Genomic DNA, 24709 nt, shown 5'->3' on the forward strand with positions numbered 1-24709 from the left:
CTGATAAATTCCATGATTCCTCTCAAACCGTTGTACTGATGCTTGTAGCCTGAAAATGGGCATACCAAAACTTCAAGATGTTATTGATATTCTCTTAGCTACAACTCAAGTACTTTGATATTATATGGATGAATTGTAACCTATTTATTTGTTGTGACAAATGTCATTGACCCTTCATCAGCGGCAAATATGAATTGAAATATCTTTTCGGGAATATAAAAACACGAAAGCTGCGTTATTTAATTTAATGGTATTGAAAATATAAGTGAAGTGCATGTGTTTTCGATGAGTGCAAAAGTACTTACCAAACTTTATTTCACATTAAGAAAAATTAAGTTACAAAAGGGAATGTAAGTCGTACCTTATATTTCGTAAACTCGGAATTTGTTTATCGTTGATTACCAGTTATAACTAGAGAAGGGATTTAAAGTTGCAAAATTATGGTCGGGAAAGGGTAAAAAAGGTTCTGAAAAAAGGTGCTCTCTTTTTCTGCGCCTTCTGTATATAATGCGCGTGGACCGCATAGAGAACTGTGGTTCTTCCGAAATTATTTTGTTGAAGTTTGTTTTTTCTCGGGGGTTTTCCTACATTATCTTAGGAACTATTGGGGCTGCAGCATTATATATAATTTTATAGCTGTTGTTCTGCTCTACAAAATGGAACTATAGGATTTTGTGTAGCTACTCAAGAAGAGTGAAAATCATTTATTTTTCTGTCCAATTTTTTAACAAAACATGAAAGAAACTGAAGGAAAAAGGTGCTGATGCATCAAAGAAGGGGTCAAAAGGGGATAAATGTGCTAATCTTACGAAAAGATGCAACAAAGTCGGCTCAATCAACCAAATAAATCTGTAATCTAAATAATTTTTATTATACTTATTCACTGCACTGAACATCATCTCCTTTAAAGCATCAAATGTTCTGCACCGCCACTTCACCTGTCATTTTGCCCTTCTCGAACTGCTGCAAGTTGTGACGCGGTTTGCATCACAATAATAAAAGAACTGATTGGCTGAGATAGAATCTTGTGACCTGGGTCCCACACCTGCATTCCCACAGAATCTACCACCAGACGCCATGCACTGAACTTAGTGTTGCAATCCAGTTTCATTCGAGGATCGAGACTGCGTGACAAACGAGGCAGGCAATCAACACATCATTGCAAAATGAGGGATTTTTTTTTTTAGGAAAGGGAAATTTCGGTAGTATCTCCGCAATCTCACCCTGTTCCGAGCAAGGAAGGGGAAGAAAAACGTGACTGCTTTACTTACCTTGAATGAAAAAGGTGAATGAAGGGGAGGGGAAACAATTGACAGTAAAACCGCTTCTGTAAACAACGTGTTGTAAAGAGCTGCATTTGCTTATAAAAATGTCGTGTGGCGCTCTCTTGAGTGAATGCGGATAAAAGTTCGACAGTTCTCTTCACACGGAGAAGACCTCGGTTGCAACCAGCCCTACAACTCCATGGTAGCCAGATTCTAAACACAAATAGGGTGCGATATCTTGACCTGCTAATGGACAAGATCCTCACATTCAAATATCTCATCATGGACTTAGCAGTTCGGAGTAATCGTCAGATAGGCCAACTATATCCAATCTTACGCAACCAAAAGCTGTCGATGTCCAGCAAGCTCAACATCTTTCAAGTTCTGATCCGAATCATCCTGTGGTGTGCTCCAAGTCATCTAGTCAGACTTGTCAGTGCAAAACAAAGTACGAGTACTGCGGACATGGGCGTATATATAGTTCACGTAAGGATGGGGGATCAGCTTTTGGTATGATATGGGTTGCTATATTTCATAAGTGAAAATCCGGGACACTGCTGACCGGAAGCTTGTTGGGGAGCGGGTTGGCGGAGGTGCTGTACCCGATAAGTTGTGTGTATGTACAGTCTTGGACACTTTTGGCTTGTAAAGACCCAATTGAAAGTAAATAGAGTTGTTACAACCCAGAAGTGTCCATGACTGTACATGTCCATTATCATGTTCTTTACACTTCTTAAAAAGAAACAGAAATCTACTTCGATGTATATCATTAATCTTGCAATTCCTTTTCGGTGCCATAATGAACTAAGCTGCTATCTCACAATGTCGAAACTTTATTTGAGAACTGCGGACTGAGCAGTGCGGGCACCCAAGCACAGACTGTTTACAGTAAACAGCTTACTACGCAATGTAAGAGATTTGCAACTGAAATTCAGTGCTGTTACAGACGGTAGCTCTATCGTGAAGTCAAATATCTTTGCAGCATCAGCTTGTAGCTCGATAACTCTTGTATTAGCGAGAGGGAGCAGTTCAATGTACAGTTAGATTGTTTAGTAAAATGAGCATTTTAATATTACGCATTTAAATATAAATAAAGTTGAGGAAATTATAGTCTTAATCATTTCTTCTTTCCCACCCGATTCGAGGACATCGCATCCCGAAGAAACTATTCGTGACACCAGGACAAATTATATCATTCCTGGGTTGTCCCACAAAATTCGGGACGTATTATTTTTTTATCTGAAACATAATATTACTCGTGGACTGTATCATAATTATACACCTGCTGAAGTCAAGTTTGTGTTATTCTTTACTTGCATTGGGCCTCCCCGATGGCACAGTCGTAGCGTCGTCGCCTTGTAATCAAGGGGTCTCTGGTTCGATACCCGGTGGAGGCACATAGTGGTTCGGATTCAACTTTAAACTGTAGGTCCAGTCCCGATTAGCCTTACTGTGCACAAAGTGGACTTAAAACATCAAAAGAAAGAAACAAACCAAAAAACTCTTTACTCACATTGAAAATAATCATGAGCGATATTCCAATCAGCAATTTGCACGTGACATGTTTGGAACAGCGTTGTCATGGTGACCAATCGACTGAAGACTGGTTGCATATCGTCATGTGTATCAAGTTGTGTTACGTCGATGGTGCGCAGTGGCACCGTGATATTGATAATTCATGTTCAATACAGACCTCGAGCCAACGAATACCCCCCCCCCCCCCAACTCCACACCAAGGGAATTTGCAACACTGCACCCAGTATAAGGCTTATTACATAAGGAATGTAACCAGAATTGTTTCCCACGTGGATTTTTCTGTTATTTTTCTACCTCTTAGGCACTAGTTCTATTTAATGGCGATCTGGTGAGGTAGATAATGGGAGAAACACAACGAAACACAATTGTGCCGCACCTAGGATTCGATCCTGGAACTACAGGCTTTTCGTAGCACATTGCGTTGGCAACTCTGCCGTGGAGGCAGGCGTTTGCAACGTGGAAAGTTCGTGGTCTAATTAAGGAGATATAAAGCAATATATCTCACAAAAAATGAACTCATTGTTAATTTGCTGATCAATTAACTAGCATATATACGTTTTGTTTGTTTTTTAATAAATGATTGTTTTAAACTGTTGCTGGTTTATTATTATTCTTGAAAAATGCAACACAATTGTAAAGGGGAACGTTTTTATTTTTGAATCTAATGTATGTGAAATATGGGTGATGGAGACGTACGGATGTTTTTTTAATGTAAAGCAATTATGTACATTTTATGTATGGACAAGAAACGGCTTAAAAAGCTGCCGCGTTTGTTACAACCTGTCCCGGTTCCCGCGCTAGTTGCTCCCTGGCTTTTCTCGGTGCTGGGGAAAGTCAAAGCCAGGCAGCCAATTAAAATACGCAACGTCGCAACAGCGTCTACGTAAGCGCCTCTTTTCTGGCTTCCATTCGCTCCTCGCTGTCCAGCAGACGATTTTTTCCTCGTTTCTCATTGGCACCGAAACTGTCGAGCACTCCCTAGCGCGGGAAAGGGGACAGGTTGTAACAAACGCGGTATAGGTCCAAAAATAAAAGAATGGATAAACTGTTGCTGTTTTTGCAGGACGGTGGATAGGAAACAGTTATAGGAGAGAAGTGTCCAAGAATCGCCTGATAACTCTTTTTACACTCATTGTCGCATTAATCCATGCAATAGTCAGAACATTATTTCTTAATGGTTTTACAGGAAGATTACTTAGAGCAGCGTTACCCAGTGTGTGCCCTGGACTGTTCTCTCTCTCTCTCGTCGCACATTCAATGTCTGACCCTCGACTAGTTTCGACCATCCCGAGTCCCTGCCGCAATTTAGCTGCCGTTTTGCTGCCGAAAGTACGAGGCCGTCGCGGCGTTTTTGAAGTGCAATGATACCGCTTATTAAGAAACAACTGCCGCGAAGCGATATTTCCCTGATGCTGTTTGTTGGAATCTAAACCACTACATATACTCCAGTTTCTTACCTTCTCAGTTCATTTGGCTTCAGTTAATTAGGGCAAAGGTGTCGAATCGTATACCATATTATGAAATATTCGACTTTTCTTTACTAGATGCCTAGAACATCAAAAATACTAAAAGTGTACGTATGATATTCTAAAACCAATACTTCTCATAAACGTAATTCCAGAATTCTCATTGGCTGTAAAATACAATTTTTCTCTGACTGGCATAAGAAAATGTTGGGGCTCCGCGGTTTGAAAAGTTTTGAGATTCTCTGGTTTAGAGAATGGAAGATACTGGTCCACACAATGAGCAAAGGGGGCGGGTGCCAATCCTCCGAAATGACTGAGCCCCCTTCCCCCTTCCAGACGTCCATGCCCCTATATTATTATACTTTCACGTACAAATTTAGTGTAGAGGAATCTTATTGACGTTATTAAACGATATTATGATCTTAAAGAAAGTAAAGCATTTTCAAGCCGATGAAAGTTCAAAGTAACAAAGGGGGGATTGCATCATTTTCTATGTAATTTAACTATCTCGCTTCGTTCTCTGCCAAATTTCTTGTTTTCTTCTTTCTGCGTCTATGTTGCTGCTGCAGACGCACACATGCGCACTATATATGTTTCGTACCCATTAGTACAATAAAACAGCGAGATGAAATTAGGTTTCCTTTCCCGGCTGAACTTTCATCAAACCTTTTGCCCCCCCCCCCTAATGAGAGGGTCTGCGCACCCCTATGCTTATCATCTCGACCAGAGACATGAATTTATCTGAGAATGTCGATTATTTTCTCCAAAAATAGCCACTGCTGTTGTTCCGAGGATGGTCCCTGTGTTCAATCCAAAAAGGAGCCATGCCCAGTGACGTCGCCAAAGAATTCAAGTGTAGACGAAGTATCTCTGCTTTGGTCGTGTTATCCCCTTTTCTCTTTTGTTTCTCCACTCCTTCATTCTCTTTCTTTCTTCCTTTTTTAATCTTTTCCTTTTCTCCTCTTCCTCTTTCTCCCACTCTTACTTTCTCTACCTCTTTGTGTATTATGTTACAGCAGTTCTCTCATTCTGTCTTTTCTCAACTGTGAATGATCCTCAAAAAATATCATGTACACGCGGGAGACCCAGGGGCGATTTCAGAATGGGCATTTTTCCAGCAAGGAACGGATCTGGAATTCACTCAGCCTCTATAGGCCAGAAGGTATATCCTTGTTGTACAGCTTCCGCTAAAAAATAATCTGCCGTCTGTGGGCCGTTGTTGCCAAGCGTTAAATTTGGTTCAAACATGGCGACTGACAGCTGTTGCACGAGTCCTTCGAAAGAGATATTCAAGCAAGAGGGCAAATTATTTTCCTCTCTCCATCTGAAAAAAAAAAACTGCTCCCCATGTTGCCTCCCCTCCCCTACGCTGTAAATGTGACAACTAGGGGTGTGCGGGACAGATTTTTTTGGGTCGGGACGTGAAAGTTTTTAAATCCCAACATTCGGTACGGGAAAAATTCTCAATTTCCCGACATTCTGGACGGGAAAAATTCTCAATTTCCCGACAAAGTCGGGAAATTTTCGGGACTGGAAATGTTCGAAATTTACCGAAGCTCTTGAAATCTCGAATTCTACACGTAATTTTCACCTTAAGTGATTGTTTTTGCATTTCTGGTACAAAAACTAACAATTTCCGCTAAGTTCCAGACATTTACAATGCACAAAACGTCGAGAATTAACGACTTTTTAAATTGACCATTCGGTATTTCCCGAAAAGTTGGGTAGTCATTTCCCGAAGTCGGGATCGGGACAGGAAATTTTTTTCCCGATCCCGACTTTTCGGGATCCCGCACACCCCTAGTGACAACCAAGTGTTTAAATCTTCCTCCTAAAGAGAACTGCGAGCTCTGGCTGGGAGAAAACGAAGCACGTTCTGTCTCTAGAGCTCTTCTTCGTGGATAGAAGCGCTCACGTTATGAGTGACAAGGTGTTTTGGCACACGACAGACCACAGAGTGGCGGGAGCGGTACAAGGATAAAATTAATTGTGTTTTTGCTAAGATACTTTGTATCCATATTAGAAGAAGGAAGCAATGCCTAAGTGCTGATGCATCTATTATAATTTTTAATAATTTATGGGCAATACTGTTGGGCAAAAGGCATAACACTAGGGGCTTCCCACCAGCCAGTGTTGAATCACGTGGATGCTCTTGCTACACTCGCGTCGTCTGCTTCACCGAAGAAGAAACAAAACTTCCAGTCTCACATGTATCCTATTTAAGGGAGCTTTCAGATTGAGGCGACACATGCCGTTTGTCAGTTTCACCAATCAAGATCAGTTTTGTGCAACCTGATATGCCACTACGGTTTGAAACGTTGCTGTTGATTGCCTCGTTTCCAAATGAAACATGTCACTTAGGTCTTAAAGCCCCCTAAAAGCACAAGATTCATGTGCCACTTTGGCTCCAAAGGTTCCATTAATTACTGAGGGTTTGCTTTCCAGCTTGAAGATTTCATCAATCGCACACCAGGTTTGTTCATCTTGTCATGCCACTTCAGTGTGAAATGTGGCTGTTGATTGACTCACTCCCAAGCGACATGTGTCACATGTTGCTTCAGTCTGAAAGGTAATTTCACACACAAGCGACAAGAAACACGTGCCAACCATCAGAAATAAATGCAACCTCCTGAACCAAAGTGACACAACAGGCTGCAAATGTCATTTGCTCCTTGCTCAGACTTGACAGTTTTCTACTGTGCATCATGCCGCTTCGATCTCTTATTTGTGCATGCATGGTGAACGATTTGATTTAGACTAAAGAGGCCCATGTCTTTTCGCTTGTTGCTTCAGTGTGAAATCTTCATGTCGCTTGTCACATGCTGCCTAATGCCTATTGCTTGCTGCTTGTCGATTCAGTCTGAAAGCTCCTTAAGCTGCCTGACTGTTGTCCAAATTGTTGTTTTGAAAAAAAGTGACATTTTATAAACCTAGTTTTCAGATTTAGTTTCAAAACTACTTTTTGGTTTTGATTTTTTGCTTGTTTTAGAAAGAAAAACATTTATGTCATCTTGAGAAAGTTATTTTTAATATCAGTTTTTGAAAGCTATTTTTTGGTTGTCACAAAAACTGTTTGCTTGCAAACTAAAATGCTGAAGTGTCAATAATTCCCAAAGCCATTCTCTGTCTCACTCAATCAGTAATGCGATTATTGAAGATTTTTCATTTGGTGTGGGTATTTTCTTTATACTGACTAGATTACTTTGCAAACTGCTGATCTGATATGCTTTCTTCCATACAATTTTTGTTTGTTGCTAATATATATATTATCTTATTGCAGAGAAACAAGTACAAAATGGCAAGCAACAAGTGGCAGTCAAACACAGGAAAAATATGTGAACGAGCTAAATTTCTTTACAACAATTCACTCTGGGCTGATTGTGGAATAGCAGTGATAATTGATGATGAAAAGAAAGTAAGTGTCTTTCCTGATCATGTTTGCTTTAATGTGGCACACATTGACATTATTGAATGATGAAAAAGGTAGGCAAAATAATAAAGTAAAGATGAAAGTATAATTGATTGATTTGATGTTTTAAGTCCAGTTTATGCACAGTAAGGCTAATTGGGACCGGACCTACAGTTTAAAGTGGGATCCAAACCATTTTGTGCCTCCACCGGGTATTGAACCGGGGACCCCTTGATTACAAGGCGACTGCACAACTACTACGTCATCGCGAAGACTGGAGATGAAAATATAATAATGTGCAAAACTTACAAGGAAGTGAGTATGGAAATTGTCCATTGCTGCACTCATCCTCTTTGCTTTTAATCCCCAAACACGCACTTTCATTTTGAGCAATAGTTTTTTCTCTTCTTTTTTTTTTTAAAGGTGAATGCATATTTATTTTCCCAGGTGGATGTTGGTTTCTGACTTTTTGATTATGTGTGAATTAGTTTGCTGCTTCGTAAGTAGCAGGAGTGCCCACTCCTCTTAACATGAATGTTTTGTTATATCCTCACCATTAAAATTATTGTTTAGTTGTTTAGATAATGCATTTTTCACATTAAATTAACTTTAAAATTACACTGAAGTGTTCTAAAATTTGTAACACAGTATTTGTTGACACTGGTGACTAAGTGTTAAATCTGAATGAATTTATTTTATAAAGGTGATATAATGAGGCTCTAAGATGATGCAAAAGCTGGTGATGCTCAAAGTTTATAAACCATCAAAGGTATCTTTAAAAAAAACTGTTTAGTTCTTATAATTGAAACACAGTTTTTTTTTTTGGGGGGGGGGGGTCAGCAATCAAAAAGAAAATTCTGTCTCCTATTTTATGATTGTAGGACACAAATTATATTCAAAGTTGGAGTATTCTGCCTTTAATTTGTATTTTTGGTTACTTTATGCCAACAGTACTTGCAATCTTTTCGGCATTATGATCATTTTAAAGAATGTATCGTTAAACTGTGTGGCAGTGCATAATCTTAAGGGCTATGGATATGAATTACCAAAAATACTACCGTGCGTCCATTTCGATCTTCAGCCGAGAGATCGGGAGAATCGTGTCGGGCAATGCTGACGGAGATGCCTGCATTTGCGGCCTGTAATGCCCGCTTATTTTGATGGACATATGCAGACATTTATATAAATATTGCAAAACGAGCACTAACCTGTGTTATAATTCATCATCTGTAATTCATCTTAGTTCTGCCCTTATACACACAAAAAAATGCACTTTAGAAACGATGTTAAGAGCCACAGATAATAAACAATTTAATCATAGTTTTGACCAGTAACGTCCTGCTTAAGTTTATATCCTTGAAAGAGTTTTGTGTCGATGGGGATCGTTTGGAGGTTTCGAATGTGCAACACTGTATCAAGATTACGTTGCAGACGAAACCGTTAAAAGTGAATGGTTCTCGTGAACTTCCTTGCAATCTGAAATCTCCGGGCTCGAGTCTTTTGTTCCTTCGCGACTAGATGAATATAGTGGCGAGCAGATGTAAACCAAGAGCGTGTAAATTTCGTACTGTGTGCAAGAGTATTATACTTGGTTACTTGCAGTTACTTGTTTGTGTTATTGCAGTGTGTATGTGTATTGTGTCCGTGAGACGATTGGAATGCCAGCCGCAAGGTTCACGTTACGAGGGTGGGGGGTGATAAGTTCTCGGCCTGACCCAGAAGGATTTTAGATACAGGCACGAAAGTTTCAGGCTATTCAACGTATTCTCCCCGAAGGTCTACACACTTGGCACTTTGTTGCTCCAACTTCTCTAACCCCTCCGAAAAAAAAACCAACATATTTCTCCTGGTCTGCAAAAAAACTGTTCGGCAGCTGCTCTAACCTCGTTATCACTTCTAAATTTCTGTTGTTTCAGAACTTTTTTCAGTCTAGGGAAGAGATAATAATCAGAACCTTAAAAAATAGAGCCTACCGAAATAACCCTCATAGCATCGACGAACTAAAATACAATATAAGGGCAGAACTTGGAAGAATTACGGAAGAAGAACTTTTGCGTGTGTATCAAAATTTTATCAAGCGATGCCAGGAATGTGTGAATGTAGGTGGACATCACTTTGAACAACTCTTATAACACAGGTTAGTGCTCGTTTTGCAATATTTATATAAATGTCTGCATATGTCCATAAAAATAAGCGGGCATTACTGGCTGCAAATATCGGCATCTCCGTCAGCACCGCCCGCCACGCTTCTCCCGATCTCTCGGCTGAAGATCGAAATGGACGCACTGTATAACCACACTGGATTACAAAGTGTATGAATTTAATGCAATTGCTTTACATATTTTTCCTTCAGTGTTATTCCTTATGACTATGATTGTCATGTCACTGCCTGTAATATAGTCAATTTTTGCTGAGTGTACTAACTATATCACAATATATTTAAGATACCATCTCATTGTAATCAATTCTGATGACCCGAAAATTTTATGGATGCAGAACATTGACCAATAACCTTTATTTTTCCTTTGTAGGCACTCCTATTGTGTAACAGGGTATTTGTTCCATCATATAAATTTACAAAGCAGTTTCTTAGTGTTTAAAATTTAGTGTAAATGCAACAAATTAATTTCAAATTATTTGCTTTATCTTAGTTAATTTTATTATTTTAGATTGCAATAAATATTTATGTTAGTTAATTGCTTTATTTTGTTTTGTGCAGGTTTTCTACTGTCATAAGTTAATATTATCAATGGCAAGCCCTGTTTTTGCTGATATGTATTTTGGCGAGAGAGAGAAAACCATTAACATACCTAATATGACAGTTGAAACAATAGATGATCTCCTGAAGTAAGTGTTATTTTGCAAAATCAGTATTATATGATAAATCTTGTGAGTTGCGGGCAATATTTCTTGACTAATATTAGGGCTACAATTGGATGATATCACTAGTATGAATATTAAAGGAAATATTGGTTCATATTTAGTCAGTGGTACCCTTTGATATCTTCTAGAGCCCAGATATTTCCTGTGGTCCTCAAAATTCCACACCAAACTTTTTCAGAGTAAATATAGTGAAAATTATGCAAAATGGTCAGTTTTTATTCATATTGTGCAAATATCTACATCTTTTCATGATATTGTAATATCAGTATTCATGCATTGGAGTAGTTACATATTAACAAATTTAACAACATTTTGGTGTCTGCATGAGAGAATCTGTAAGAGTATCAGACTCTGCACCAGTATTATTTCTAGGTGGTACCAGTTAACCCTGATCAGTGGTGTTGCGTGAAGTATATCATTGGGTATTCATACCCAGCCTAAATTAAGAGAAAATTTTACCCCGCTTCCTTGGACCGAGGTGGGCTACAAATGCACAGAAAATCAAGAAAATCAATCGTTGATCACAATCACAGAGATGAGAACGCTAAATGTGGGTAACACTGTTAACAAATTGTAGAGTACAAGGAAAAAATAATAAAATAAAGAAAAAAGAAATATGAATATAACAATGCATGTTTTATGAAGAATACGAGCCTGGGACAAGTCAATTTTCATTTATTTCGATTCATTGGCCGCGATTGAGTTCCAGAACCAGGGGACAAGGTGCCAAAACTTCGGGGGGGGGGGGGGGGGGGGGGTTGGAAATAGTATATTTGCCTGTATATAAGGTTTAGCTAAGTGTGAGGTAAAAAGTGGGCTGCAAGTGCCCACTCGTCTCCCCTAATCGCCACCACTGTTTCGATTTATCATTTCCGCTTAACACCCCTCTTGCCCGTCAATACCCTCAAAAACAAGGAAAAATTACTAAGGTAAACAGGTTGAATTATTGAAATGCCTTCTTCTCTCCCTATTTAGTGTTGGAAATTATTTTACCTATTCCTAAGAATTAACCCCGCCACCATTTCCACTAAACATGATACCAATGAATTATTATTATTATTTTTTTCAATTTCAATAGCTATTTGTTATTTCACAGCAGCTTTCCTATATTTCATTGGTAAGTCTCTGGCAATGCTCAAACTTCATGATGCGAATTGCAATTTGCGATACTTAAAATTATTGTTTTAAAGTTTACCTGTAGGAGTTTATAACAATTATAATTTATTTTCAATAAAAATATAATGGATATTTATTAGAGGTGAGCCACCATTTGCCGATTCCCACGGATGACCGATACCCACGAATACAGATAATTGTATAATTCCAGTATAAAATAACAAAGGCTAGTTACCGAGTCATACTAACTCTTCACATCACTGGGCACGTATTTAGAAAGATATACAACCTCTGACAATAAAGTTCAGTGAATGATCCTGAATATCGAAAGTAGACGAATTCTTAATGAAACCTACCTTACTGTCCTTCGAAGTAGTCCCCTCCCATGGCTGTACATGTCCTGGAAAGTTTTAGAAAAGTCTTCTTTCGTGATGGTGTTCAAGACTCTTGTCACGTTCCGTTGGATGTCCGGAATATCCTCAAATCTCTGACCTTTCAAAGTGATTTTGAGGCGTGGGAAGAGAGAGAAATCTGGAGGGTTCAGATCCAAATTTCTTGCAATGGATTGCTACAGAGGATGAGAGCTGGTGTGTGAGGTACGACCCTGAAACGAAACGCCAAAGCATGGAATGGCGTTCTCCTGCATCACCCCGTCGGAAGAAGGTCAAGGCGTAAAAATCACGCATCAAGACGATGCTTATCACTTTCTTTGACAGTGTTGGCATGTTCCACAAGGAATTCCTGCAGGAGGGAACAACAATTTTTCCACCTTGGCCTTTTGGGGAGCCAGTCCGAGCCAAGTGTCTCAGAAGTATAATAATAAAATTGTTTCTATTTAATACGATAATATAATTATTTGTAATAATATGAAAATTAATTAATTAGTACTTAATTTCTCCGATGCTTATGGAGTATTGTTGTATGTAACCACAGACTAAGAAACTGAGGAAAAACAACGTTAATACTTATTTTGTTCTTTCTATCTCGACTAAAAAAGATTGTTATTTCATAAATAGTTAAAAGATGCTATAAAATCAGAGATAAACCAGCAAATATTCATTATCTAGCTTACGTGTAGTAAGCTATGTATAATGTGTGTAAAATCAACAGTCGTGGCAAGTAAATTTATGTCAAAGAAGTTAAAAAATTGAATATTTCTGAATAACAAAACCAATGATGGTACGTCCATTTGATGAAAAGTAAAGTTCCTGATAAATATTTTATGTACATTATTGTAAGTAGTGGTGTACATAAACTTGAAAGGGGCCTCTCCGATGGCGTTGCCGTCGCCTTGTAATCAATAGATCGTGGGTTCGATACTCAGTGTAGGCACATAGTGGCTCGGGTCCCACTTTAAAATGTAGGTCCAGTCCCGATTAGCTTATCTTTCTTAGTACTGTCATTCAAAGCTGTATGTTCTCAGTCTAATCTCTGCGGAAATTATTGATTGATTGATTTGCTTTGCTTTATATTACTTCGCTTTTTGTGCAGCTTTTGGCTAATTTGCGAAGATGGGGATGAGTGATGATGTGATGAAATTGATGAATGGACACTCCCAAACATCCATGCCCAGGCCAGGATTGGCGGCGTAGGGTGATGTGCTAACCACTCTGTCATGGGTGATGGTTTTGGCAGAAATAAATAGCCATCATTGGCCAATATCGGCAGTCACATGAAAGACAGAAGTGTATAGGATAAGTATAAATTGCCGATTCCCCTTCGTGCTTGAACGTAGATAAAACAAAGCTAATTTCACAAAGACCTTCATCCCTCTTTTTCAAGAACTCCACAAGTACCTGACCCAGCATTAGTGCAGCGGGGGGTTAAAAACATCCACCTATCTTATGATCACGATCTTCAAGCATGAATTGGCAATGAATGGTTTATTTCCTACAGCGTTAACTAAGCAGTTACATGTCTTCATGGTCACGTTTGCGTTCAGCTTTCACTTACCCATGCCTTTGATCTTGCCATCTGCTTCCAAGGAGGGTGGGGGGTTTTATCCAGTGTTTTTAGGAAAATCTATGGAACTTCCTGTGCTGGCCTCCCAATCTGTCACAAGAAAGGGTGAACAAACTTTAAAAACAAATGTTGAGTCGAGCTGTTGCCTTTACCCACTCTTCTAGCCACTGAAAATCTTTGGTATCAGATGGTATCGGTAAAAGAAAATCAACCGGTACCCACTGATACCGCCGGTATCGGCTCAGCCCTAATATGTCTTAGTCTTCTTTCTTTTTGACTCGTCTACATTATCTAAAGGTTTAAGCAACACATTTAAAATGTCGATGTAAGTGTAAATCTGCTCATTTTGGTGATAGTGTTTGAAAACAAAACCTTTGTCATGCAACTTCAAGGCTTTGTGTGCAAGACAACTTTTTGCAATGGAGTTGTTGAGGAAGTTTTCAGCCTTAATTTTTGGCGAGATGGATTGGAAAGGAAAGATATTAGGCAATAGCATCGAAGATATTAGGAATTACTATGACAATGCAAACTTGGTTTGCTTTATATCTTAAATACTACTAACTTTTCTCCAATACAAAGCTAAAGGAAACAAAAAATAAAATTCTTGGGAATAGCAAAAAAATCGTGCCTCCGCCACTATCTGCACATTTATCAGTTGCTGCCATCTATTGACACTTTCTATCAGAAGAAGCACGTGCTCCGATTTCCAGTTTCCCCTCTTTGTTTCATTGATGGAGCAGGAAGAATACAGCAGAGGGAGTTCATAGTGCCAGATGTGCCCCGCGCTCTTGCTGCCTGATCTGGTGAGCTTTTCTTGTCAACAGTCAGAGGAAATTGGTAAATTTGTAGCATTGTGAAGACTTTATGAATGAAAAAAGCTGTTTTGTAAAATAAGTATCTTGAAATGTAGTGTTCTATAAAACAGAAGAAATCAAATTGAAGCTTTTCCATTTTCAGTTGAGGGTTCGTGTGCCTGTAAACCCCCTTCAGGCGACGCTTCTGACCCTGATGTGGTTAATATGCACAGAATGTTACAAGAATAAATAGATATATCAAAGACTGAAATTAATCTGCTGGGTAGCATCCGACTTAGGGTTTGATGGTTGCCATTTAAGGGGGTGAAGGGATATTTACAAAGAACTCCCATGCCTAGGCCCAGATTCGAAACCGTGAACTTTGGTGGCAGAATTGAAAGTCAATCACTTCTTCATTATGGAAACCAGAGATGGCCTGCATAGTGACATAATATTTAACCTTAGTGAGTTGGAGATGTAATGGAAAATCTCTAACGTTAAGTTACTCTTTGAGCCACGGTGGTCTAGTTGGTAGAGTGTATGACTTCCATGTGGGCGAGCCCCGGGTTCAATTCCTGGGGTGGGTGATCTAAGGTCAGAATTTTTTCTCTGAACAAAATTTAGTTCCACCTTACTTCCATCTTTCGTTGGACAGGGAAGTTCTACCAAAGGGAATTGTTGGTGCATTTCTATGGGGATAAATTTGCAGATATTCCTCATTGATGCATGAAGAGGGGGTTTAAGCTTCTTGGTTCAGATGTCTCTAAACTTATTACAAATCTGACTTTTTCAAAACTATATTTGGTTTGAAACAGTAAGGGAGATTTTAGACCAAAGTGACACACGACACATGCTGCTTGGGAACGAGCCAATCAGCAGCAACGTTTCACACTGTTTCGTCTTACAAGCCTGTGTTTGACTGATAAAACCTCAAGCAACACTTGTCACATGTCGTGTGTCTCTTCGGTGTGAATTCTCCCTAGGTAATATGCTTAATTTTTATAATGCCTTAATGTATCAATCAACTATTCTTTTTGGACAGGTACATTTACACTGATGAGGTGGAATTCGATCTTCATGAACATGCAGAGAAGCTCAGAGCCCTTGCAAGAAGCCTTGAAATGTATGACTTAGTAAAGAAATGTACAACGTACTTGTGGAAAGACTTCAATCCGTTCATGGCTTGTGAGGGTTATGAATATGGAAAAGAGATCAGGGAACACAAGCTTATGGAACAATGCATGAAGGTAAGATGATTGTCAGGAAACCACCAATCACCAGAGTTGGTGGGACATTCTTTTTTATTAGCTAGTGTCTGTTTACCCAGTTTCTACCACAGGTATGAAAGCATTCACTGATTTGTCATTATGAGTAGTCATATGTACATCATAGTCAACCATAACTTTAATAATTATTGAGTAATGTGACATCTGAGACCATAGCCAAAATAATGATTTTGTATTTTCCATGTCTCCTTCTCTTGTGGTCATGAAGGATTTTTCTGAAACAATGCTGCCCCCCAAAACACAGCTTGAATGTTAGGAATTGTAATGTTCTTACCGTGATTCTATACCAGTTAGTGGCATATCCTGAAAATTTGATCGGGTTTACCACAATAATTCTTATTTATTGTAAATATTTATTATACACCCCTCCCCTATCTTGATGAATTAGATGTAATGGAAATTAAACACCAGTGCAGGCATGTAAGTGAAACAAAAACAGGAGTCTGACGACATCAAATTTTCCGTCAATTTTGATACTTTTCATAAAATGTTCCTTTTCACTGAAAATTGGACCTGAATTTCCCTTCATGTAACAACACTGACTGTGCCAAGCATGGCACAGTAACAGAAAGGAACAAGCAGTTTTCACCCATCAACACTGTTTCCAGCAGTGGAACTGACTGCGTAGGCCACACATTTTTTAAATAGGCACAGGCCCATTTTTCTTTGGTTCCCTCGCCCCTCTGTGTATAAACTGAAGATGTCAGAAAGGTGGAATGGAGAAGAATCGGTGGTATACACAAACTAGTGTAAGTTCTTTAAATAATTACCAGTGGCATCTCGTGGCCTCAAATTTGGCCGGGGCTTATTTTTTAAAGAATTTAAAATATAATGACAATTCACATGAATTACAAAAAATAGGTATTTTTTCTTCTAGACTACAAAACTTACTTTTTTGAAAGAATTTAAAATTTAATGACAAATTTCATGAATTAAAAAAAAAACAGATATTTATCTTCTAAACTACAAAACTGGACTTATTTTCTTAAAGAATTTAAAATATAATGACAATTCACATGATTACGAAAGAAACAGGTATTGTTGTGAAACACCTTTCTACGAACGTTGACTCCAGTTCTTCTGCTCAGCAAATTTTGTTATTACTTTTTCGTTGAAACCCTCTATGTTTGAAATGTATTCTATCTGTATTGTAAGCAAGTGCCAAGGCATTTGGTCTGTCTTGTCCCATTGCATTTCTTAAGCAGGTTTTAACATGCTTCAATGTGCTGAAACATCGTTCAGATTCAGCTGTTGCCACTGGAGTTATTAAAACTATGTTTGTCATTTTTACTGTTTTTGAAAAAGTACCCTCTAAATAATTTTAAATAAAAAATGAATGCAATCTACTGATAGAGTTTGTTTTTCAACTCTTCACTACAATAAAGACCATGAAGTTACCTCTTCTATGAAGGGATAATAAATCTGGGAAGATGCCTCTGTTTAAAGATTGTCCTCTTTCCTTATGTGCTCATAGAGCAAGTTCATGTCGACCACAGAATTTTAAGCAATGGATAATTCTATTTAATATATACCTATTTTTCCGGACAAATTCATTGTGTCTTGTAACTGACAGCCTATGTCCTTCATCAATTTGTGTTCGAACATCAACCCTGCCAAACTCACTCAAACATAGCGAATGAAAGCCACCAAAACACTACAGAACAACACGCGAGATCGAACGCGACGCAACGGAAGTAGCCCCGAATCAGCACTCAAATCAATTGCATTCTCCCCTCCTCTCTCTGCTAGCATGTGACCTTCACTGTAGCGTAGGTGGGTGTAGGCCACGCCTTCCTTTGCGACTTGCCCCGGAAAGCGGTAATTGACATCAATGCTGCTAGGAGCGCTGTCGTATCCATTGCAACAGACTATGAATTTACGTGGGTAAAAATCGCCTTTTAAAAGACTGTGTGATAATTATGCGTTATGGTGATTGATAATTACGTGAATACATCCATTTTTCTTTAGGGGCTAAGCCCCGGAAGCCCCAAGGGATGAGACGCCACTGATAATTACTGAAATTTGGGTTTAAGAGCTTGTTTTAATAGTTTGAAAAATGTATAACGAGCAATTTTGCATATATGTACGATAAGAAATACGTATATTTGAAAAGTTGGTTTACCGGTGGTAAATGTGGTAACATGGAGAATATGTCACTGATACCAGTCTTACTTATAATAATTGATGCAGCTACCAAGCACTCTGGGCATTAGGGTACATCAAAAGAACACTTTTGTCAAATTTCAGGAACCGCTAGTGCTCAAAATATGCCTTCTCACTTCCTTGCAACACACAAGAAAATTTTTGTTTGATTACTTCATTCCTTCAGTCTTCACTTTGACTTGTGATGTTTTTCTTTCTGCAGTGGTGTGCATAGCCTTATTGTGTGCATGGGGTCGAACATTTGGTTTGGTTTGAGTTGGTGTTTTAAGTCCACTTTATGCACAGTAAAGTAGCATGGTTGTAAAAACGTTTACCGGTAGCTTGGCATACTCCCTTTTGGTTGAAACATGTCCTCTGGTGAAGTAGAAATAAGATTTGGACATAATTTAATTTTTATTTCTTGCAAACGTATTCCTTTGAATTCGACTTCCCTCTCCCAGGGACTGGTGTTTGCAGATTATGCTAGACTTGACCGGGTTGGCATCACTGATTGCGGAAAGACTTGCTGGTTCCTTGCCGATCTCTGCAACCTTCTCCCCCTACTCTCCCCCTTCCACTCATCACCCATCTGTCTGTAGTGTTACCGGCAAGGTTCTTCTCAGCAGCAGCAGAACCTGTGTGTCCGTAGTTTTTGGGCTGCTGTTGGAATGAGTGACAGTAGTCAATTCTTGGCATTAGCTAACCTAGTCATTGCACTTACATTGTGTACATAATTTTATAACCCGCATTAAACTCCTAAAAAGTAGAGAACTGGAAATAAGTGTAAATGAACTGTAGGAAGTTCCTCACTTCCTACGAGGAAGGTTCCGAAAGTTCGTGGATTGGCAACACTACACCGATTCTGTGTAAGCAGAGTCTGTGATTGTTGCACGTGAACATACCCTGTTGTGTGCTTTGTTAATGTACGAGTGAACCAACGTGCAGCTGTTGTTTGATTGCTCGCTATAAAAGTCGAACTGCAGAGTGTATTACAATGGTGGATGAGATTATATACCCATAATTACCAGACAAAGGATCACTATTGAATTCTGTGTGAAGTTACGCAAAAGTGGCCAGGAAAAGTTTGAGATGATCAAAGAAGCTTGCGGTAAGGAAGCAATGGGCAGATTGACCGTATTCGAGAGTTGGAAGCATTTTAAGGAAGGTAAACTCAATGTGCAGGATAAGGCGAGAAGTGGACGTCCATCAACATCAGTGAACGATGAGAACATTGTGAAAGCAGAAACATTGTTGAAAGAAGATAGACGTTTATCGATTTGTGAATAGGCAGCTAAACTGAATGTTGGTGTAGCAAGATATCGTGAAACACCGGAAAATGTCTCGCGTTTGTGCACGTTCGCTGAACTGCTTCATGAAGAATGGTTTCTCTTGCAGGATAATGCTAAGCCACATGTAGCACGGCAAGCTATGGCAGCTTTGGAGAAAATTGGTGGGCAGTCTCTAGACCATCCTCCATACAGCCCAGACCTCGCACCCTGCGATATCTAGCATTTCCAACACTTAAGATAGAGTTACGTGGAAGGAAGTTTAGCATGTACCAGGAAGTGAAAGCTGTCACATCCATTATACACTGACTCTCAGAAAATGGTCAGCAACATGTGTTTGAGAAGCTAGTGCATCACTGGAATCTGTGTATAGTGTCAAGAGCTCTATTTCGAAAAGGAAACTCACACCAGTGTTAGTCCACGAACTTTCAGAACAAGCCTCGTATATGAAGGAAAATCGCCCATGCCCCATTCTCTCATAATATTATGATGAAAACTATTTATGAATATTATTTATTTTATCCACAGTACATCTAGATGTAATTTGGTGATTGTAAGGGGCAAAGATAAAATTTACTGTAGGTTTTGTTAAACAACATCTAGAGCATACAATAAAATACACTACATAGAGTGAAACTTTTTAATTGCTGGTTTAGTTACATACATATATATATTTTTACATCATACCATATATAGCTCCTGTGGTTATTGTTTGAAAATGTTGACACTTTTCTTATAGTGTACCCTTGCAAATAATTGTTACTCGCTTGAAAAATGAGAATTTTGTAGCAGTGAACAATAATAACTACCTTACGCAGTGGTAAACCATCCACTAGTTTCATTAAGTTTAAAACTAGTTTTGCATACTAGGCTGGGTGGATTGCAATGTCAAAGATGATGTGAAATGAAATAAAAGTTATGAGAATATTTTGATGACTAAAGATTCTCATTGAGATATAGCTTACATTAATCTTTATTTAATTCTTCAGGTAATAAAGGAGAGAACTCCACAAGTATTGCAAAGCTCGAAATTCAAGACAATAAAACTGGAAACATTGCTTGATATACTGAATCAGAATGAGCTGAATATTTCATCTGAGGTGCAGCTGTATAATGCAGTGGGAGTGTGGGCATCTGCAGAGTGCAGTAGGCTACGTTTGCCAGTTAACAGAGAGAACAGAAGAAGAGTCGCTGAGCAGGCGTTGAAAATGATACGCTTCTTAAGCATGAAGAAAAGACAGTTCAAGAGAAGCATTAACTCCACCGATTTTCTCACCGATGAAGAAATTCAGGGAATGTATAATAGTCTTCAGAATAAAGAGTTGTACGTTTTACCAGACGGGTTTACCAAAAGCCGCTCACGCAGGAAAATCAAATCACAGACCGATGAGGAGGATGATGAAACTGATTTGCCACAAATTTTCTGCATTTTGTATGATGAGCCAACTATCGCATGCTGTGATGTTACAGAGATAAACTGTGTTTTAGGTTTTAGTGTTAATGCAAATATAGCCCTCTTAGGAGTCATTGTTCCAACTCAAAGGAAGCCAAAAGGTACCAATGTAATCAAAACAGAAAACTGTAAAAATGACCCAGAAAAGCAGCGTGATAAATGCATGGAAGTTGAACATGAAAAAGCAGAAGCAGATGTTAAGGATTTGATCAGCATCCAGCCACTTGATGGTCAAAACATACATGTTGTAGATATGAATGAAAAATCGTCAAAACCGAGCAAAAACCCTGATGGTGTGTCGAGCAAAATAGGAAAGTATTATAAAGAGTTGGTTTACATTGAGTTGTATGATGAACAAGACAAACAACTCGCTTCTATCAACTTCAAGCATAAAGTGCAGTGGGACAGCGGGATGGAAATCATGTTTGACCATCCTGTGGATCTCAAACAGTTTGCAACTTACTATATAAGGATTGTGTTCTACCAAAAGGGTTCTTACAAGTTCGGAGAGTGCCTTAAGAACAAAGTGTGTGACGGAGTAAACTTTAGATTCTATTACAATACATCTGATAAGATCAATCAGAACTATGCGTTTGTGCAAACTATAATCTATAGAGAAGAACAAGACATGAAAGTCAAGTACACACACAAGAATGTCCACAGTTTAAAGAACAGCATCACAAAATAACAATACAACGGAACTTGTTTGTATGTTTGCAAAGAAAAGAGTATAAATGATTTTGCTAGAAAGATATGATGAATAGACTAAGAAAAGTGATTTTAAAATGAAACTAATATTTTATAAATAATGATTTAAAAAGTGTTAATTGAGTAATTGTATCACAATTAAGAGATTTTATCTGCCCTATTTGTTATGGTGTTTTATTACAGTTTTCAATGCAAATTTCACACTTTTTTGAAATAAGGATTGCAAAGAAACTTAATATTCAATTTTTTAAAATTACCAATGAAAGCTTTACAATGTATGCTTGATCCTTGATAACTTTTCTGGATAATGTAGTGTTCTTGAAGGTATTGTATAACCATTTTCAATTGGGAAACAAGAAACATTGGTTTCAACTCAAATGAGATTTTGTGACATTAGCAACATTTAGACCTATGCTCTTGAAGGTATGATTTCTCGCAACATGTGCTTATGCATGTTCGATGCAGCACACACAAATGTGAAACCAGAGTAATGTGTTAAAATAATCCAACACTCTGCATGTCATCCTTCAGACCTGCTTGCTTTCAAGAGCAATGTTTAAACTGAGGGTTTGTCTGACTTTTATTATTTTTATTATTGCTTCATAGCTTTTGAAACTTGTAACCTTCAATATGCGAAGGGTAGGTTAAAACAAACACCACTCGGAAGTTAAATGATTTTTATTTCTAATTATTTTCAATTAGAAAAATATTTTTTGTGAATATTGCTCTTATTGTTTTAATCATATTTCCCAAATTACTTCAATAACATTGTGTAACATGGTCAACATAGTTTTGACAGTTATATGGAAAACCACTGACATTAGTTGCTTTTGTAAAAAATCTTCATTGATAGTGTTCAGTATGCATTCTAAAGACATGTTTTTGGTTCTAATCAGTCACTACTTTTTTATTTAATATATAATTGAGAACCTGTTTCCACATAAAAGATTGTTTTTTGCTTCAGCATTTCACTGACAAAATATATATTACTATAGTTTCTTAAAATGTGGAGAAAATATTTCCATTACTTGCAGATGTAACTTCACAAGATCATCTCATTTTAACATTATCTGCTGGATTTTAACATTATCTGCTTGATTTTAACATTTCTGTGTGTTTTTTCTTCACAGTTTAAGTTTAAAACAAACATATTGACAATATCAGCACAGAATTTTGAGCAAAATTCTCCAGTGTGTACCAGTATAATAGCATTTTGTAGGGTTGGTGCTTATTACTCACAATTCCAGAATATAAAAAGGACATTAAAAACTGTACTTAGTATGCGAGTATGTTCTTCCTATTTTCCTTTCTTTAGAACTACGTTTCGGAGAGTAACTATCCCCTTCTTCAGGTTCGTATGAAGAAACTAGGTACTTAACATAATACAACGTCAGAATGTAATAAAAGGATTGTGGACAAGGATTGGTGTGAATACATTTAAGATATTATATCCCTGCCCCAGATGTATATAAAAAGTAGAGCAGGAAAGGCCGTACCTTCAAGTTGTATATAGTGATACACACAGGTTTTTTGTTTTTTAACGTTTTTTAATATGAGAATAGGTTAATTGTGCAAGGTTTTAGTGCACAACGAGCTTTTTATAATATCTTAAATGTATCCACACCAACCCTTGTCCACAATCGTTTTATTACATTTCGATGTGGTACTATGTTAAGTACCTAGTTTTTTCATATGAACCTGAAGAAGGGGATAGTTAGTCTCCTAAACGTAGTTCTAAAGAAAGGAAAATAGGAACAACATACTCGCATACGTATACCGCGTTTGTTAGAACCTGTCCCGTTTCCCGCGCTAGGGATTGCTCGACAGTTTCGGTGCCAATGAGAAACGAGGAAAAAATCGTCTGCTGGGCAGCGAGGAGCGAATGGAAGCCAGAAGAGAGGCACTTACTTAGACGCTGTTGCCATGTTGCGTATTTTAATTGGCTGCCTGGCTTTGACTTTCCCCAGCACAGAGAAAAGCCAGCGATCAGCTAGCGCGGGAACCGGGACAGGTTGTAACAAACGTGGTATAAGTACAGTTTTTAACATTAATTTTTAACGTCCTTTTTATATTCCAGTATAATGTAAAAGAGTTTATATATTTCACTCAACATACTTGGACAATGATTTGAAAAAAAAAAGTCGGCAAATGCTATACATTACAAATTAATAACATAATCTGAATGTTTTTCATTAAAAATGATTACTTGCTTTAGCATGTTGAATGGTTACAAAAAGAGCTATCCACATAGCATGTAAGAAACCTTTTTACTTGCTGCCTGTTCTTATACTGTTTATCTCTGCAGCCTCCACATGTAAGTACTCCTGTTTTCATAGCTCTGAAGAAGCCAAGAAAGGTAAAGGTAAAGTTCTTTGTGCACTTCGCACGTTCCAGTAGGCACATATAGGAGGAATGTGGGATAGGTAGGGACCCACACATTTTTCAATCTGAGCCATTCTGGAGGTTATGCAATCATCACTCTCAGGCCACATTTACGCCCCAGGTAATCATTTATTTGAGGCTGGGTGAGTCCTGGAGCCACTTAAGTGGGGACAAGGCCGGAAGAATTCAGACCTCAGATCCCCCACCCCGGGAATTGAACCAGAGTCTTCCCAGAGCCAGTCAGACACCAACTAGACCACCATGGCTCCTGAAAAAGCAAAGAGATCTTGGTGAAATGAGTTATAACCATTCAACATGCCAAGGCGAGTAACTGTTGTTAACATTTCTTCTTTCTGTTAATGTGATTTGTCTATCATATATAGTTGTTTATTCTGCAAACGAAAAAAGTAAAACTCCTTTAATTAAAGAAAATATATACTTTATGCCACATACTGTGGCATGTTGTAAGTTAAACGAGACGAAAGTAAGTAAGGTTTAAACATGGATAAAAATAGTTAAAATGCAGGTAAAGATACATTGCAGATAAAAATTCAAGTGAATAACCAATTTGTGGGGCAAGTTAAGTCTTCCTTCCTTAGTAGTTTTGCTAGAAATTCTTTTCTGATCCAAGTTGGTAGAGTGATCTAGACAAAAGTAAAGTTACATGTTTTGACTTTTATCTAGTTTAATTTTAGGTTTCTTATTCTCTTTAAATGCAATATAAAATCTTTGTTTCTCCTGCACTCGACTTTTAGCCTTTGCCTCTTTGAAGGTGAAAAGTCAATCCTTTGGCATTTTTTAATAATGTTTTTGCACTATATTTAAAATTTAATTTTTATTAATCTTTCATGATACTTTTGTGTACATCATTAATAACTTCATAACACCGAATTGAGACTTGGTGATCCAAACAGTGGATTAAAACATAATTTTCTACATTATAAATTTAGTGTAGTTTGTATTGTGTTTGTACAAAAATATGCACAAGTATAACATTTTCAAGGTCTACTGTAAGTGAATT

The 24709-nt window shown here is 38.0% G+C and overlaps 1 protein-coding gene across 1 annotated transcript in view; it reads left to right on the forward strand.

Annotated features, from left to right (window-relative positions):
• The window catches only part of LOC146000627 (uncharacterized), a 62417-nt gene extending 39809 nt beyond the window's left edge, over positions 1-22608 (forward strand). The window contains exons 2-5 of the mRNA XM_083138382.1: positions 7548-7682; positions 10396-10523; positions 15474-15678; positions 20135-22608. Coding sequence (XP_082994508.1) covers positions 7563-7682; positions 10396-10523; positions 15474-15678; positions 20135-21286 — 1605 coding nt within the window. The 5' untranslated portion in view covers positions 7548-7562 and the 3' untranslated portion in view covers positions 21287-22608. The remainder of the gene's footprint in view (positions 1-7547; positions 7683-10395; positions 10524-15473; positions 15679-20134) is intronic.
• The last annotated feature ends 2101 nt before the right edge of the window (positions 22609-24709 follow it).

This window comes from Lepisma saccharinum, chromosome 1 (genome assembly GCF_977018435.1).
Source record: "Lepisma saccharinum chromosome 1, izLepSacc3.1, whole genome shotgun sequence".
Lineage (NCBI taxonomy): Eukaryota > Metazoa > Arthropoda > Insecta > Zygentoma > Lepismatidae > Lepisma > Lepisma saccharinum.